General features: G+C 44.9%; 1 protein-coding gene across 1 annotated transcript in view; it reads left to right on the top strand.

Moving 5' to 3' along the window:
• The first annotated feature begins 10,165 nt into the window (after window positions 1-10,165).
• The window catches only part of LOC129710104 (rho GTPase-activating protein 23-like), a 252,435-nt gene continuing 245,613 nt past the window's right edge, over window positions 10,166-16,987 (top strand). The window contains exons 1-2 of the mRNA XM_055656832.1: window positions 10,166-10,414; window positions 14,235-14,585. Coding sequence (XP_055512807.1) covers window positions 14,508-14,585 — 78 coding nt within the window. The 5' untranslated portion in view covers window positions 10,166-10,414; window positions 14,235-14,507. The remainder of the gene's footprint in view (window positions 10,415-14,234; window positions 14,586-16,987) is intronic.

The raw sequence follows: 16,987 nt of genomic DNA, 5'->3' as shown, positions 1-16,987 counted from the left end.
GTGGTCTGATCAACCACGGCTGGGTCGCCTGGGTGAGGGTGTCTGATGTTGAAAGACCCAAAACACCCAATGACCCCAGGTTACATCACTGATGATGTGTTCAGGAGCATCTATCGATGTATTTGTATCAATTATAGACAATAGACAATAGGTGCAGGACTAGGCCATTCGGCCCTTCGAGCCAGCACCTTCATTCAATGTGATCATGGCTGATCATCCCCAATCAGTACCCCGTTCCTGCCTTCTCCCCATATCCCCTGACTTCGCTATTTTTAAGAGCCCTATCTAGCTCTCTCTTGAAAGCATCCAGAGAACCTGCCTCCACCGCCCTCTGAGGCAGAGAATTCCACAGACTCACCACTCTCTATGAGAAAAGGTGTTTCCTCGTCTCCGTTCTAAATGGCTTATTCCTTACTCTTAAACTGTGTGTGGCCCCTGGTTCTGGACTCCCCCCAACATCGGGAACATGTTTCCTGCCTCTAGCGTGTCCAAACCCTTAACAATCATATATATTTTTCAATGAGATACCCTCTCATCCTTCTAAACTCCAGAGTGTACAAGCCCAGCTGCTCCATTCTCTCAGCAAATGACAGTCCCGCCATCCCGGGAATTAACCTTGTAAACCTACGCTGCACTCCCTCAACAGCAAGAATGTCTTTCATCAAAGGGAGTGCAGTGTTGCATCAATTCTTGGAAAAATGTTAATCTCAATTATTAAGGAAGTAATAAGGAAGTGGAAAAGTTTAATCTGATCCAGAGGAGTCACATGACTTCATGAAGAGGAAATCATTTTGACAAATGTATACGTTTTTTTGAGGAAGTCGTAACCAGAATGGGCAGGGAAAAACCATTAGATATTGAATATGGTCTTCCCAATGGCATTTGTCAAGGTGCTGTACAAACAGTCAGCTGGCGGCATGGTGGCGCAGTGGTAGAGTTGCTGCATTGCTGTCCCCGAGACCCCGGTTCGATCCTGACTACAGGTGTTGTCTGTACTGAGTTTGTACTGATGTTCTCCCTGTGACCATGTGGCTTTTCTCCGGGTGCTCCAGTTTCATCTCCCACTCCAAAGACGTACAGGTTTGTAGGTTAATTGGCTTGGTATAATTGCTATTTGTCCCTAGTGTGTGTAGGATAATGTTGGTATGTGGGGATCACTGGTCGGTGCGGACAAGATGGGCAGAAGGGCCTGTTTACACGCTGTATTTCTATACAAAACTAGAAAGCCGAAGTCCATGTTCTCCACAAATGCTGCCTGACCCGCTGAGTTATTCCATCTCTTTGCGTTTCTCTCAAGATTCCAACATCTGCAGTTCCTTGTATCGGCATCGATTGAAAATTGATTAGTGGAAGGGAATAGAAAGTAGGGCTTCATTTTCAGGTTGGCAATGGATGATTGGTGAAGAACCGCACGAAACAGTGCAATGACATCGTAACAACCAGAGGCTTTTTGCATCGGTCTGAAGAAGGGTCTCGACCCGAAACGTCGCCTATTCCTTCGCTCCATAGATGCTGCCTCACCCGCTGAGTTTCTCCAGCATTTTTGTCTACCTTGTAATGACCAGAGGTTCTGTTTTCAACTGCAGTATGTGGACCTCAATGTTTGCCATCTAGATTAGCGATGTGGTGGAAAGAAACAAATGCATGGCAAGCAACTTTCCAGATGACACAAAGGGAACAATCTGACACAAAATGCTGGTGTAACTCAGCGGGTCAAGCAGCATCTCTAGAGAACCGGAATGGGTGACGTTTTGGGCCACTGAGGACCCTTCTGCACGCAGAAAGGAAAATGCAAAGGCACTTAACAAGGTAGTTTACAGAGAGATATTGGCGCTGGGCCGGATTTAGATGAAGAGAGGCCCTAGGCTATTCCACTTGCGAGGCCCCTCCCAATCCCCCACCCCCACGACTAGGGGAAGATGGAAGTGTGTTTTAAATAATTTGAGTAAAGCCAAGGATGATGATGGGTGTTTAAAATTCCGCTATTCGTAATTCCTTCTCTAAAGGACATAAAATGTTATTGTTAAATAACCCTGAGTTTTGACTTTTGAAGCCTGCAAGTATCCAAAGATGTTCCCTGCACCCGTCATCGCTGCTTACTGGAGCACGTGTGAAAGCTTGCCGGACCACGGTGCTACCAGATTGACACCGATGTGCAGCCGAGCGTGGCCAATGAGATAAGGGGCTGGAAAGCTGTGCTTGTTTATTTATTTATTTATTGCCAGTGCTAGTGTCGAGTTATCGGCTTAAAACAGTATTTATTCTGAAATGGAGGGCAAGGAAAATTACTGAAGGGTTGTTTAGAGACTGAAGGGTGTGTTGTGACAGCATATGTAAGAAAGGTCTATGACAGTGTCAAAAATATTATACGCCTTGGCCGGAGGCCTCCTAGATTTCGAGGCCCTAGGCTTCAGCCTGTCAAGTCTGCAGGTAAATCCAGCGGTGGTGAAGTGTATGACATAATTTGGCCAGTGGAGCATAATGTGGGAAAATGTGAAGTTGTTAATTTTGAAAATATGAACAAAGGAACTAAATATTGAAATGAAGACAGCTACAGCACAAACATATTTGGAGTCAAGAGTGTTGAATTGTTACACGTACCGACAACAGAACATTGCAATTCTGACTTGCTGCAGCAAAACAGGCCAGTAAAACACAATGAGTGGATAACGTGTAATAATCAAATGTATTAAACAAACAGTTAATAAATTAGTAATCCCAGGACTAGTGCAATACTTGAGTTGAACACAAGTAGCTTGCTCACACATGGTGCAGGCTAATATAATGTTGGTCTATGTTTTCCAGGGCTTGGAGTATAAAGCCTGAACCCTGTGCCATTCAACCCGAGGGCTTCTCGCTGCACTGGATGGGACCGCATGGCATTCTCGGGCAAGGGTGGAGCAGTCCACTTTCTAACTAACTGCGTACGATGCTCATACATGGCGGTCCTGACGAGTTCCTGCTCCATGGAACTGGGTTATCCACGGTGGAATGTTGTCCCTACTGCCTGCCGCGGGAACTCACATCGCTTATCCTGACTACAGTCTACATCCCACCCCAGGGTGCCGCTGAGCTTACACAGGAGGAACTGCACAGCGCCACCAATCGCCTTGAAACAAAAGTACCATAGCGATCACCCAGCGATCACCCCGAGACATTCTTGCCATAGAGGGAGTACAGAGAAGGTTCACCAGACTGATTCCTGGGATGGCACAACTTTCATATGAAGAAAGACTGGATAGACTCGGCTTGTACTCGCTAGAATTTAGAAGATTGAGGGGGGATCTTATAGAAACTTACAAAATTCTTAAGGGGTTGGACAGGCTCGATGCAAGATTGTTCCCGATGTTCGGGAAGTCCAGAACAAGGGGTCACAGTTTAAGGATAAGGGGGAAATCTTTTAGGACCGAGGTGAGAATTTTTTTTTCCCACACAGAGAGTGGTGAATCTGTGGAATTCTCTGCCACAGAAAGTAGTTGAGGCTATATTTAAGAGGGAGTTAGATGTGGCCCTTGTGGCTAAAGGGATCAGGGAGTATGGAGAGAAGGCAGGTACAGGATACTGAGTTGGATGATCAGCCATGATCATATTGAATGGCGGTGCAGGCTCGAAGGGCCGAATGACCTTTACTCCAGCACCTATTTTCTGTGTTTCTATGTACCCAGAGGCCTTGTTCATAATAGTCAGGGACCTTCAATCAGGCCAACCTCAAGAGCGTGTGTCAAAATATTATCAGCATGTATCCTGTCCAAACACCCTTGACCACTGCTACATAACCATCAAAAACGCATCCCACTACATTTCCACACCGCTCTTCAGTAAATCTGATCACCTGGCTGTATTTCTACTCTCTGCTTACAAGCAGAAACTGATCCAGGAGGTTCCTGTACAGAAAATCGTGGAATGCTGATCTGAGGATACGGATGACACCCTTCACCAAAGTTTTGAGTCGGTGAACTCAAAGGACTCTGTGTAGGAAAGAACAGCAGGTGCTGTTTTAAATCGAGGGTATGACACAAAATGCTAGTGTAACTCAGCGGGACAGGCAGCATCTCTGGAGAGAAGGAATGGGTGAGGTTTTGGGTCGACACCCTTCTTCAGACTGAAAACGTCACCCATTCCTTCTCTCCAGAGATCTCGCTGAGTTACTTCAGCATTTTATATTAAACCTTCAAAGGACTCTGTGGCTAACCAAGATCTCTTCTACTTGCGTATGGTGTGCATAGCCTAAAGCTGCAGGACAACTTGTTCTACTTGATTGTGCACACCAGGTTGATTGCATTTGTCGAAACAGGGTGGATCACGTGAAGGTTTCAACCTCCCACCCCGCTAACCAAGACGAATATGCCATGTACCCCAATCATCATCAATGGTATAGATGTGGAAATGGTTGAGAGCTTCATATTCCTTGGCATTAATATTACAAATGTTGTGGACTAACCACATTGATGCAACAAACAAGAAGGCATACCAACGCCACGACACCTCTAGTTACTGAGGATATTTGGCATGTCTCCAGTGCCTCTTACAAACTTCTACAGATGCACTACAGAAAGCGCACATTGTTGGTTTGCATCACAGCTTGGTTTGCGAATAGCAACGCCCAAGACCGCGAGAAGTTGCAGAGTTGTGATTGTAGCTGAGTTTATCACACAGACCAGTCTTGCCATCAACGACTCCACAATGCGTTGGAAAAGCAGCTAATGTAATCAAAAGACTTGTCCCACAGCGGTCATTCCTTCTTCACCCTGTTCCCAGTAGCTACAGAAGCTTGAAAGCATGTACCACCAGACTCAGGAACAGCTTCTCCCCTCTATTCTCGAGCTGCCAAATGGTCCCTCCATAAGCTGCTCAATTCACCTCTACCCCGTTGTGGACATTGGACTTTGTCTAAGGAACTGATGCGCTACAATGCTGAGAACTATACTTTGCACTCTGTATCTTTCCCGTTGCTCTATAGATTGTACTTGATGTTGAACTGATTGCGTCTATGTATGTTACTATCTGATCTGTTTGGATAGCATGCAAAACAAAGCTTTTTGCTGTTGCTCAGTACATGTGACAATAATAAATCGAAATCGAAAAGTAAAGGGCCTGTCCCACTTGGGCGACCCAATCCGCGAGTTCTGGCGAGTTTGCCCTCGACTCGTACTCGCAGCATGGTCGACACAAGGTCAAAGGAGGACTTCGTAACTCTCCTTCATGCTCGGGATTGGTCTGCGCGTTCTCGAGGCCTCAGCTGGGTCCCGGTGTTTTTTTCAAAATGTTAAACAATGCCCGCGAGTAAACAAAACGTTGCCATGGAAAAAATCGATACTTTTTTTATTCGTAGATTTAGTCATAGTAGGTCGGCATGTTAGTCGTAGGTAATCGATGGTAGTCGAAGGTAGTCGTAGATAGTCTTCATCATAGTCGGAGGGAGGTCGAAGGAGATCGAAGGGAGTTCGAAGGAGGTGGTCTTCACTCTCCACTATTCGGTGTCCAATTTTTCCGAAGTTAGTCGATGCTGGTCTTCAACATAGTTGAAGGAGGTCTTCAACATGTCATTTTTTCAAACTCTTCTAAACTCGCCAATTAGGTCGCCCAAGTGGGACAGCCCCTTAAGGAAGTCTAACTGCGACTGTAGAAGGTACTTATGGGGCAACTCCTGGAGTAAGGAGTCTTGAAGGAGAGTCCTGACCCTAAACATTGTCTGTCTATTTTCCTCCTCGGATGCTGCCTGATCCAGTGAGTTCCTCCAATAGTGTGTGTTTTGCTAGAGATTCCAGCATCTGCAGTTTAGTTTAGTTTAAAGATACAATGCCCTTCGGCCCACCGATCAGCGATTCCTGCACATTAACACTATCCTACACACACTAGGGACAATTGTACACAGACACCATGCCAATTAACCTTTGTAGTGTGGGAGGAAACCGGGGAAAACCCACGCGGTCATTGGGAGGATATACAAACTCCGTACAGACAGCACCCATAGTCGGGATCGAACCGGGGTCTCTGGCACTGCAAGCGCTGTAAGGCAGCAACTCTACTGCTGCACCACCATTAAAGGCCAGTTATGCCCAAATAATTTCACAGCAAGTATTCATTTCATCACTGCCGATTTTTTAACGAGACGAGTTGGATTTGTTATGCTTTTTGTGGACATGACATAACTTGTCGATTTGCCAATTGTTGTTGTACTGGAGCAGCCTCATTTGCAGCCAAATTTGTAGCATCTCAGCTATAGCATGTACACTCTTTAGTACCTGTGTTCAAGAAGGAACTGCAGATGCTGGAAGATCGAAGGTACACAAAAATGCTGGAGAAACTCAGCGGGTGCAGCAGCATCTATGGAGCGAAGGAAATAGGCGACGTTTCGGCCCGAAACGTCACCTATTTCCTTCGCTCCATAGATGCTGCTGCACCCACTGAGTTTCTCCAGCATTTTTGTGTACTCTTTAGTATCTTTTGAATTCATTGTAACAAATACATTTAGCCATTTCTTGGTATCGCATGGAGTTAATTGAATTGACAAAGACTGGTTTCTGGGGTAATGTAATTTATCAGAAGGGACTGAAAATTTACTCAGAATGCCTGTTTGCAGATACTGTTCATGTACTTCAGATTATAAATTTGGTGATCCAGCTGATCCCACACCATTTGAACCAGTGGATACTCGACCCGAAACGTCACCCATTCCTTCTATCCAGAGATGTTGCCTGTTCTGCTGAGTTACTCCAGCATTTTGTGTCTATCTTGGGTCTAAACCAGCACCTGCAGTTCATTCTTACACAACAACATATAGATGTTGTTAAGTAACCGATTCTGTCAAAAAGAAGTACTTTTATTTAAGTTTAACAGATGGGCTGGAAATGGAGAGGCAATGCCAACATCCAAAACATGGGTATTTTATGTGAATCACTATAATCATCTTGCACGTGGGCGAGAATGCAAAGCATGCATGTAATAAATCTACACGGCTTTTTGACATTCTCAAGCAGGTCTAAACCAATAATGTGCAGGTTTAGACAGTCACTTCTGCAAAAGCTAAATACCACGGCTGCTGCGAATTCTAAATAAAAAGTAGAAAACGCTGAAAACGTTTGTCAAGTCAGCACCTGTGCAGACTAGATCAAAATTAACCCCGCGGGTCAATGACCCAAAAGGTTTTTGTGCTGAAACATTTATTGTTTTATTCCCCCCCCCCCCCCCCCCCCCCAATCAAAATGCCTGTTCTTTAGGGAAGCGCAATGCTGCTGCTTCTCCCTCTGCAAAGTATGTATACATTGTGTATGCAAAGCGTACATTGTACATGCAATGCGTACACTGTGCATGCTATGCATACACTGTACATGCAATGTGTACACTGTGCATGCTATGCATACACTGTGCATGCAATGTGTACACTGTGCATGCTATGCATACTGTACATGAAACACGCACACTGCAGGGCTGCCAACTCTCACGCATTGAGCGTGAGAGTCATGCATTTGACAAAATTCTCACGCTGATCACAGATTTCTCACGCTCAAAAACCTGCAGGTGCTGGAATTTCAAAATAAAGCAAAAATTGTTTTAGAGGTGAGTAAAAACCATGAGGGGAATATGTAAGGTGAATGCATAGTCTTGTTCCCGGGATATGTGATTCAAGAACTAGAGGGCATTGGTTTAAAGCAGGGCTGTCAAACTACCAGCCCGCGGGATGATTTTGGGGTTTTGTTTCTCCCGTGTAGATGGTGTGATAGGTAAGCGGAGCCTTAGCCCGAGATTCATCCCCGCAGCTCCGGAGGCGGCACTGACGCCCCCATTCACCCGGTCTGCTCCTGGCCGGGGTTAAAACTCCATGCAGTGTGGACAGAGAGGCTGACAGACACAGAGCCGCCGGAGGTGAGGGTGGGAGGTGTGAGCAGTGTCTCGGGAGGGGGGGAGGGGGGGGATGTCGGGGGAGGAGGGGGGAGGGGAAGAAACGCTCCCCAGAGGGAAACGCTCCCCAGGCATTGCCAAGTCTCCGCTCTCTCCGGGTGTTGTCGCCGCTTCACTGACACACACACAACCTAACACACACTGACACACAAACACTGGAGCACACAAAAGGTTTAAAGGGATATGGGCCAAATGCGGATAAATGGGACTAGTTTAGATGGGGCATCTTGATCTCCATGAACAAGTTGGGATGAATGGCCTGTTTCCATGCTGTAAGACTATGACACACTGTAGAAAAGGTGCAATTGCTCTGGAGAGGATCCAGGGGTGACTTATGATGTTGTTGGCAGGGCTGGAATTTCACTTTGAAGAAACATTTGATGACTGGGATTGTATTCTCTGCAGCAACGGAGGTGAAGAAAATACTTAGTTGAGGTGAATAATATTATGAGAATAGGACCTGTTTGGCTTAACAAAGAGTGTAGGAAGGAACTGCAAATGCTGGTTTAAACTGAAGATAGGCACTAAAAACTATAAAAACTCAGCAGGACCGGCAGCATCTCTGGAGAAAAAGAATGGGTGATGTTTTGGGTCGAGACCTTCAGACTGAAGAGGTTGAAAACCAGCCATAAAAAACAATGACTGGAGATGTATGTTATCCAACTCAGGGCAGAAATCAGAATCATGTGTTCATCTTTATTGACGTGACACTATAATAAATATATTACAGAACAAAAAGAATTTAATGGGGTGGCACGGCGGCGCAGCGGTAGAGTTGCTGCCTTACTACCACATGGGTTTCTCCCACATCCAAAAGAAGTGTGCAGGTTTGTAGGTTTAATTGGCTTCTGTAAATTGCCCCTGGCGTGTAGGATGGAACTGGTGTATAGTAGATTGCTGGCCGGTGTGGACTTGGTGGGCTGAAGGACCTGTTTTCATATATATATATATATATATACGTTTTACATCTATATCTTAATTTCATTGAACCATATACGATTGAATATGTGGCATCATTTTTGTCTTGTTTCTATATTCAAAGGGTAAGTTTGATTGATTGATTTGTACAGAACAGTGATGGAAGTCCGACTCTTGCCTTTTTTCTGTTTTTTTCTCTATATGTATGCATAACAGCATGAATTATAATCTGATTTCCATACATGAATATAGTCATTCATGTGCTGCACCTGTTGATCAGAGCCTGGCTCTACTGTGGAATGTAATAAGGAATGTACTTTAGCCGAACCTTATTCATACTTAATCCAATTTAAAGCATAAATGTTGCATTCGAGTGTAAGTTAAAAGACTCGCTACAGTATGCACCAGATTGCACAATTTCAAACTGAAAAATTGCGAAAGCTCCCTACCGTGGGAGGGGGGACACCTCAGTCGCTACACTCCCTCGCAATTTCGCACTCTCAATTCTCACCCAATGTTGGCAGCCCTGACACTGTGCATACAACACGTACACTGCGCGTGTAATGCGTACACTGTGCATGCACCGGGTACACTCCCTGCAACGCGTACACTGTGCATGCAACGGATACACTGCGTGCAACACATACATTGTGTATGCAATGTATACATTGTGTATGCAAGCAAAGAATCTCACTGTGCCTAGTCACATGTGACAATGAAGTATTCCTAAAACAGGTGGAGAGCAGTCAGGGTGTAGTTATGTGGGAGAAGCTGGCAGCACACCACTCTCACACACATGGCGAGGTTTGCAACAAGTGCCCTATTGTTGCCCATTTCATTGTGAACAGAGGGCGCGGCCCATCCCAAACCCTCCCATCCTATTGGACACAGTGGACGTCAATCAGCTGCCAACAGCCCGCCCCCTTGCCAACCCCTGGTTGTGATTGGCTAACTCAGCCCACATCGGTCGCTGGCAGCTTCCTGACTCTATTCTGCGAGCAAACAAAAGGACGGTGACCTCCCAGTTTCGTGCATTCCACGCAACTCTCTGCAATTTGCTTTTTGCATCTGGTTATTTTTCTGCTTCGATGTCAAGAGATCGTTTGCAGACCTTTATCCCGTTTTTGCTGCAACGGTTGGCCAAGGCGACGCTCCAATCAGGGTTGAGAGTCGCTCACGTACGCCCGCCCCCCTGGGCTCTGGTTGGTCGGTCGGTGCGTCGATCAGTGGGGGGGGGCGGCGTCGCCGGCCATCTGGTGCGTGCGATTGGCGGGGGGAGCTGTCGGTCAGGGCAGGGGGCGGGGCCTGGCGGGGGCGGGGGCGGCGCGAGGGAGTGGCGGTTGGGCCGAGGTGCCGCCCGCGGGAAAAAAAACGGAGGAGACGACACTTGAACGAGGGCTCCCGCCGCTGTCCCTGACCCCCACCCCCCCACACACACACACCCACATACACACCCACACACACACACACACACACACACACCACACCCTGACACCACACCCGCCGCCCGACCAGCCCAGCCCAGCCCAGCCCAGCCGCAACAAACTGGAGCAACACCACCTCATATTTCACTCGGGCGGCTCACACCCCAGCGGTAAGATTATTGATTTATCTAACTTCAAGTAACCCTCGCTTCCCTTCCTCTCTCTCCCTCCTTCTCTCTCCCTCCTTCTCTCTCCCTCACTCTCCTTCTCTACATCTCCCTCCTTCTCTCTCCCTCCTTCCCTCTCTCTCCTTCCCTCACTCTCCTTCCCTCTCTCTCCTTTCCTTCTCTCTCTCTTCCTTCTCTCTCTCTCCCCTTCCTTCCTCTCCTTCCCTCTCTCTCTCTCCTACATCTCTCCTCTCCCCTTCTCTCCCTCCCCCTCTCTCCTTCCTTCTCTCTCTCCTCTCCTTCTCTCTCCTTCCTTCCTCTCTCTCCTCCTTCCTCTCCTTCTCTCTCATTCCCCCTCACTCCTCTCTCTCTCCTCTCTCCCCCCCTCTCTCTCTCTCTCTCTCTCTCTCTCCCCCCCTCCTTCCTCTCTCTCGTTCCCCCTCTCCTCCTCCCCTCTCTCCCTCCCTTCCTCTCCTCTCCATCTCCCTCCTCCTCTACATCTCCTCTCCTCCTCTCCCTCTCTCCTTCTCCCTCTCCTTCTCTCCCCCCCTCTCCTTCCTTCTCTCTCGTTCCCCCTCTCTCCTTCCTTCTCTCTCCTTCCTTCTCTCCTTCTCTCTCCTTCCCCCCTCTCCTTCCCCCCCTCTCCCCCACTGTCCTGATTTAATTTTACTGTGTGTATGCCCACTTGTCACCTTCCCCACCACGTTTTCTTTTTATCATCGTCTGCTTCGACCTGGCGTTTTCACACCTTACCCTTCCATAATCTGCTGCGTCTGCCTCTGTCTCCCCTGACTCTCAGTCCTGAAGAAGGATAAGGGGTCTCGACACTAAACGTCACCCGTTCCTTCTGTCCTGTCCCGCTGAGTTACTCCAGCATTGTGTGTGTATGTGTGTGTGTGTGTCTTGTCCCAGGGGTTGGAGAAGGCGTGTGAGGCGAGGCGATGTCGGCCGTCTACTGACAGCTCGGCCGCCGCTTCCCTGTCCCTCGCCGTCAGGCACAAACAAAGGCGAATGCTTCAACTTTATTACTGCCCGAAGCGTGGACAAACGCATGCTACTGCCTCTCTCTCTCTCTCTCTCTCTCTCTCCCCCCCCCCCCCCCCCCCCCCCCCCCCCCCCCCCCCCCCCCCCCCACAAGGCGACTTGTTATAAAGGAATCAGTCTTGAGCTGAGTGAGTGACAACTACAAATGCTGGCGCCAAAACAAAAACAAGGTTCTGAAGGTGACTGGACAGAAGAAGGGTCTCGACCCAATCCTTCTCTCCAGAGATGTTGCATGTCCCGCTGAATGACTCCAGCATTCTGTGTCTATCTTCGGTTTAAACCAGCATCTGTATTTCCTTCCTACACAAAAACAAAGGTAAAGTTGGGCAGTGCACGCCTCTTGCCTGCAGCTCTCCTGCTGATGTGCTGCTTGCTTGCTGCCAGCAAGGTTTGCATTGTACCTGCACCTCACTTGATGTGCATAGAAACTCGACTTCACCGTATTAGTGCATATGACAATAAACTCGGCCCGAGAATCCAACAACCATCAGGCCATTAAACACTTCGACGTCCAAATAGGCTCCGAATCGTGTGTTGGAAGGAACTGCAGATGCTGGTTTAAACCGAAGATAGATAACAAAGCAGGAGTAACTCAGCGGGTCAGACATCATCTCTGGAGAGAAGGAATAGGCGACGTTTCGGTCTGGAAAAGGGTTGACCCAAAACGTCACCTATTCCTTTTCCCCAGAGATGCTGTCTGACCTACTGAGTTTCTCCAGCTTTCTGTGTCTATCTCCAAACGTAATAGACTTGGCATTTTCTTTGACTTTGCACTAATATTGTTTATTTATTTGGCTGTCTGTTTGTTTTATTTAGATATACATTGAGCTTTCTTTTTGTTATTTGTTATTTGCAGAGAGCTGTGTTTACATATCTGTTGTGCTGCTACAAGTAAGAACCTCATTGTTCCGTTTCGGGACATATGACAAAACACTCTTGACTCTGTCTCTTGAGCAGTCCTTCAGGACTGAGGATCACTTGCTTCCGCTGCTTTCTGTGGGTCCTGTGGGTGGCCGATGTGGGTAGGTGGTTGAGGAAGTCCTGGCTCATGAGTGGGTCTGCTTGATGCATGGATCTGACGCTCCAGCCCACACCAACCATTAATCACCCACTCACACTAGTTCTATGTTATCCCACTTTTGCATCCACATAATTAACCTAGAAACCTGCACGTCTGTGGGAGGAAACCGGAGCACCTGGAGGAAATCAGCATAGTCACATGGAGAAAGTGCAAACTCCACACAAGACAGCAGCTGAGATCAGGATCGCACCTGGGTCTCTGGCGCGGTGAGGCAGCGACTCTACCAGCTGCACCACTGTGCTGCCCTAGAAATCGGGCAAAGGGGCAAATTGATTTAAATCAGGGAGTAGTCAAATGCTTCAACATTGAGCTATAGCCCCTGCTCCTGACAAATGTACTTCAGGTTCTCAGTGCTATATGACATATTCTTTTTCCACTTTGAGCAGTTGTGTAACAGTCAGGTGGGAGTGTTGCATTTTTGCATGAAGGCTTCGAACATATCCTTGAGTGTTTTCCTCTGTCTATCTCTGTTCCCATTATAGAGCTTGACATAGTGTAATTTTTTTGCCAGTCTGATGTTGGGTATTGGGTGATGTGAATTGCCCAACAGAGCTGGGAGAATATAATTAGGACCTTGATGTCGGGGATGTTGGTCTGGCACCTTGCGTATCCTCCTGGTGATTTTGCAGAGAGAGTGTGGTAGTATCATTCCTGCTCTTTGGGTGTTTGGTAGTATCATTCCAGTTCTAGGACGGCGTGGAATAGTATTGCTTGGTAGAATATGCCTTCTGTGTGAAGTTTGAGGTCTTGATCTTAAATACACACTTTCTCAATTAACCAAAGGCTTTGTTGGCACATTGAAACCAATGATGAATTTTATCATCGCTATCTGATTTTAAATGAATGATGGCTCTTGAAGTATGAGGTAAGGTCTATGTTTTCCAGTCTTTCCATGGATGATTATTTTCAGCATTGTAAGGGGAGGTTTGGTAGATGACATTTGTTGTGAGTATAGGGCTCATCCTCTTCATCTGTTGGTTGGAGCTAAACGTCCCAGTGAATGCACATGCAAGTGTCAGCTGCATACTGTTGCTTGACTCCCGAGGTTAAGATAACATCGGTTCTGGCATGCAGTCACTATAGGTTGAGTGGCTTCCTGTTCGTTGTGAGGATTAGCTTCATTCTTACAGGAAGTTTATTGGAAGTAAGATGTAGCATTGTGATGAGAAAGAATTAAATACACAGCAGGAGCAATAAAGCTGCGTGTTATATTGGTTTTTACTGAGACCATTTAGGATTATGGCTTGCATGCCATCAGGAAGCAAATGTAAGGTAGAAGTGAATTTCTTTGGGCAGCCAAATTTGATGAAGGCTGTTGAAGTCAAAGGGTTTAGTGATATATACATCTCTGCATTTCTCTCATAAGCTTACACATTCTTGAACAAATTATGCCGTTATGTGAATGTTCACTCTGGCCTTTGAATCAATTTGCTACTGAAATACCCTTTTGTATCTTAACTATAGTATTGCATGGTTTGATCATTTGTTAACTGCCCCCTTGCAGTTCTGGCATTTAATTGGCAATTGTCTAGTGACTGTATTCTCCACTAAATGAATTAAAAAAGAAAAACAAATCTGGGATGGTGAATTTGCTGTCCCGTGACCTGACTCGACAAATTACGTTAATGCTTCGATAATCAATGTTGGTTAGTTTAATGTGGTAGGAAGTGACTGAAATATGTTATTCTTATCTTCTAGAATCCATTTCTTCACATTATGAAAGCTTGTGTTGACTGGCAACAAAGAAGGAATTTCAGCAGAAGATGATGGAAATAATTCTCAAACATTACCAGCTTGTAGTAAATTGCTTTCAATGACAATCAAACTATTGCTATAACAAAAAAAAAGTTTGACTTTTACAAGAGGCGACGTTGGGTTGATTGTCCATTTTATTTGGGAGTTTAGTAAAAACAGGCTGTGGATGAAGATGGTGAGAATTACGGAAGTTACTGAGCTCATTTCGATTGAAAAATGATGGCTACTGGAACAGAACTATCAGCAAACTTCGATCAAGCAGGAACACAGAACCTGACTGAAACAGTTAATATGGTATGAGAAATCAAGTGTAAAATATTGTTGTTTTGCTTTCTTTTTTGTTCATGGTTGGAGGAATCACTACATTTCTGTAGGACTGTTTTATAGATTAGACTGCTGCATTCCTTATAACATCAGCTACTTGCACCAATTGCTAAATCTGTACCATAAATAAATAACCAACATATGCAACAGGATTGTAAGCAGAACACAGTTTGACACTGAATGGAAGATATCAGGGGCAACACTACAACGCTTTTTGCCTCTTGTTGCAAGGACCTAGTTTATGATTTTGACTTGGTGTTTGGAGTTTAGTTTAGAGATACAGTGTGCAAACAGGCCCACCGAGTCCACACCAACCATCAATCACTTGAACACTAGTTCTATGTTATTCCACTTTCACATGCTACGTTATGGGGCAATTTACAGAAGCCAATTAACCTACAAATCTACACGTCTTTGGAATATGGGGAAAAACCAGAGCATCCGGAGAAAACTCAAGTGGTCACAGGGTGAATGTACAAATTCCACACAGAAGTCACCCATAGTCAGGATCAAACCCATGCATCTGGCAGGCAGCAGCTCTGTGTTTCTGAGATCATGTGGATTTCCTCCTGGTGCTCCAACTTTCTTCCAAATCCCAAAGATGTACTGATATATTAATTGACTAATGTATATTACTCGTTGATGTCGGCTAATGGACAAACAATTCAGAGGGGAGTTGATGGGCATATGTGATAGAGAGTAAGTTGCCCTCCAACAAGGAACTAGAGAAGGGGAATGGGACAAATGATTGTTCTCCATGAGCCAAATGGTAGGGCCTCCATTATGATAAAAATCAGGATTGATGTTGAAAGACTTGATCATATTGGAGTGCGTTAAAAGAAGAGGGAAAGGAGAGGCAGGGAGATTGAAGAAGGACATTTCATTAGTTGAGGCATAGATTGCTGAAGCCGGGAAATTAATTTTGGTGGAATGCATAGATTTTGGTTTGTTAACGAGATGTTGTGGAATTAAAGTTTACCTTAGAGAAAAAAAAGAAAAGTATTACTGATAATCGATATAAAACTACTGGGTTCCTGAGAAACGTCAGTTGGTTCACTCACGTAATTCAGGAGAGAAAAGCCATCCAAAACCTGGTCAGACATGCATGTGATTCTAGACCCATAGAATTATGGTTGAAATTTCTGAAATTATGCAACAGACCATACTATTCAAAGGCAGCTAGGGATGGGCAACAAATGCTTGCCTTAGCAGTGACATGCTGAAAAAAGGAGAAGGATGACATAACACTGGGATATTTTCATTAGTATTTTAATATCCTTGTAAATCATATTTTAGAACAATCAAAAATAGAGCTGAAATTGCATAATTTTGTAGCATTTGATACATTTGGCCTTGGTTATGAATGTAAAAAGCAAGCAGAAACTGTTTTAGTCCTGATTGCTCAATTGTAACTTTACATTTTGTTTTATAGTAATGTGTTTGTGGAACAGGCTGGAAACTATCTGTACCCTCGTAATTAAGGAATTGTGGCCTTTTGTTTTCAGCAAACTTTACACTGTTCAAACAATCTAGCGTTGAATTTATATCATACAGTGATGTTCTCTCCGTGAGAAGTGGAGGAGTTACTTCCGTTGTATTTCGTGAAAATTAATTAAGATAGGTTTGAGTGTCACATATAGCTAAATTAATATAAAATTAAATGTCTTAGTGCAAATGGAATTGTGTGACATGAAGTTTCCGATTAGAATGTTTCATTTTCAAAATGCATGCTAATCATTATTTTTGTTCTACAGTGAATTTAATCTTGAATTAAGAAGCAATTCTAAATTAACCTTTTTTTCTATTTGGATATCCAGAATTTGAGCACACATGCATATATTTTATTTTTTCCCCATAAATCCTGTCCAAGGTACCAAAACAAAATTAATTCCATAATCATGTAAAAAAATAATTAAGCATTGCAATGCTAGTTTATTAGCTTAAGAAAAAAATGTGATGATCATGTGGATATCCTCAGATGCGTAGTATTCTATAATAAGGTTTGAAAATATTATACTTAAAGGAGATATCTTTCAAAAAAAGTTACTGTGTTAGTAAAATTTTGCACTACAAGTTCCTGGTAAGGTTGATTTTGTAGTCACGCAAGTTACAAAGGAAATTAACTAAATCAATAATATTTAGCTGTCATTTCCATTTAAACATCTCCAGAACTTGGACAGTGTAACAGAAAAGAAGATGAATGTACATTTTCTTGTAGAATTTGCAAAAGATGGTTTGTAAATGTAGATGATTGTTTACATTTATATTTGAAGCTGTGGTTGGATACTGATAATAAAGTCTCCCCTCGTTAATTCACCTGCTAGTATTGTTTTGCTCTAACTAATTGGCTTGAATTTCTAGGTATCCATTAC

Source organism: Leucoraja erinacea, chromosome 27 (assembly GCF_028641065.1).
Source record: "Leucoraja erinacea ecotype New England chromosome 27, Leri_hhj_1, whole genome shotgun sequence".
Classification (NCBI taxonomy): Eukaryota; Metazoa; Chordata; class Chondrichthyes; order Rajiformes; family Rajidae; genus Leucoraja; species Leucoraja erinaceus.
Note: the sequence above shows the minus strand (reverse complement) of the source record. Positions and strands in the feature narration are given on the sequence as shown.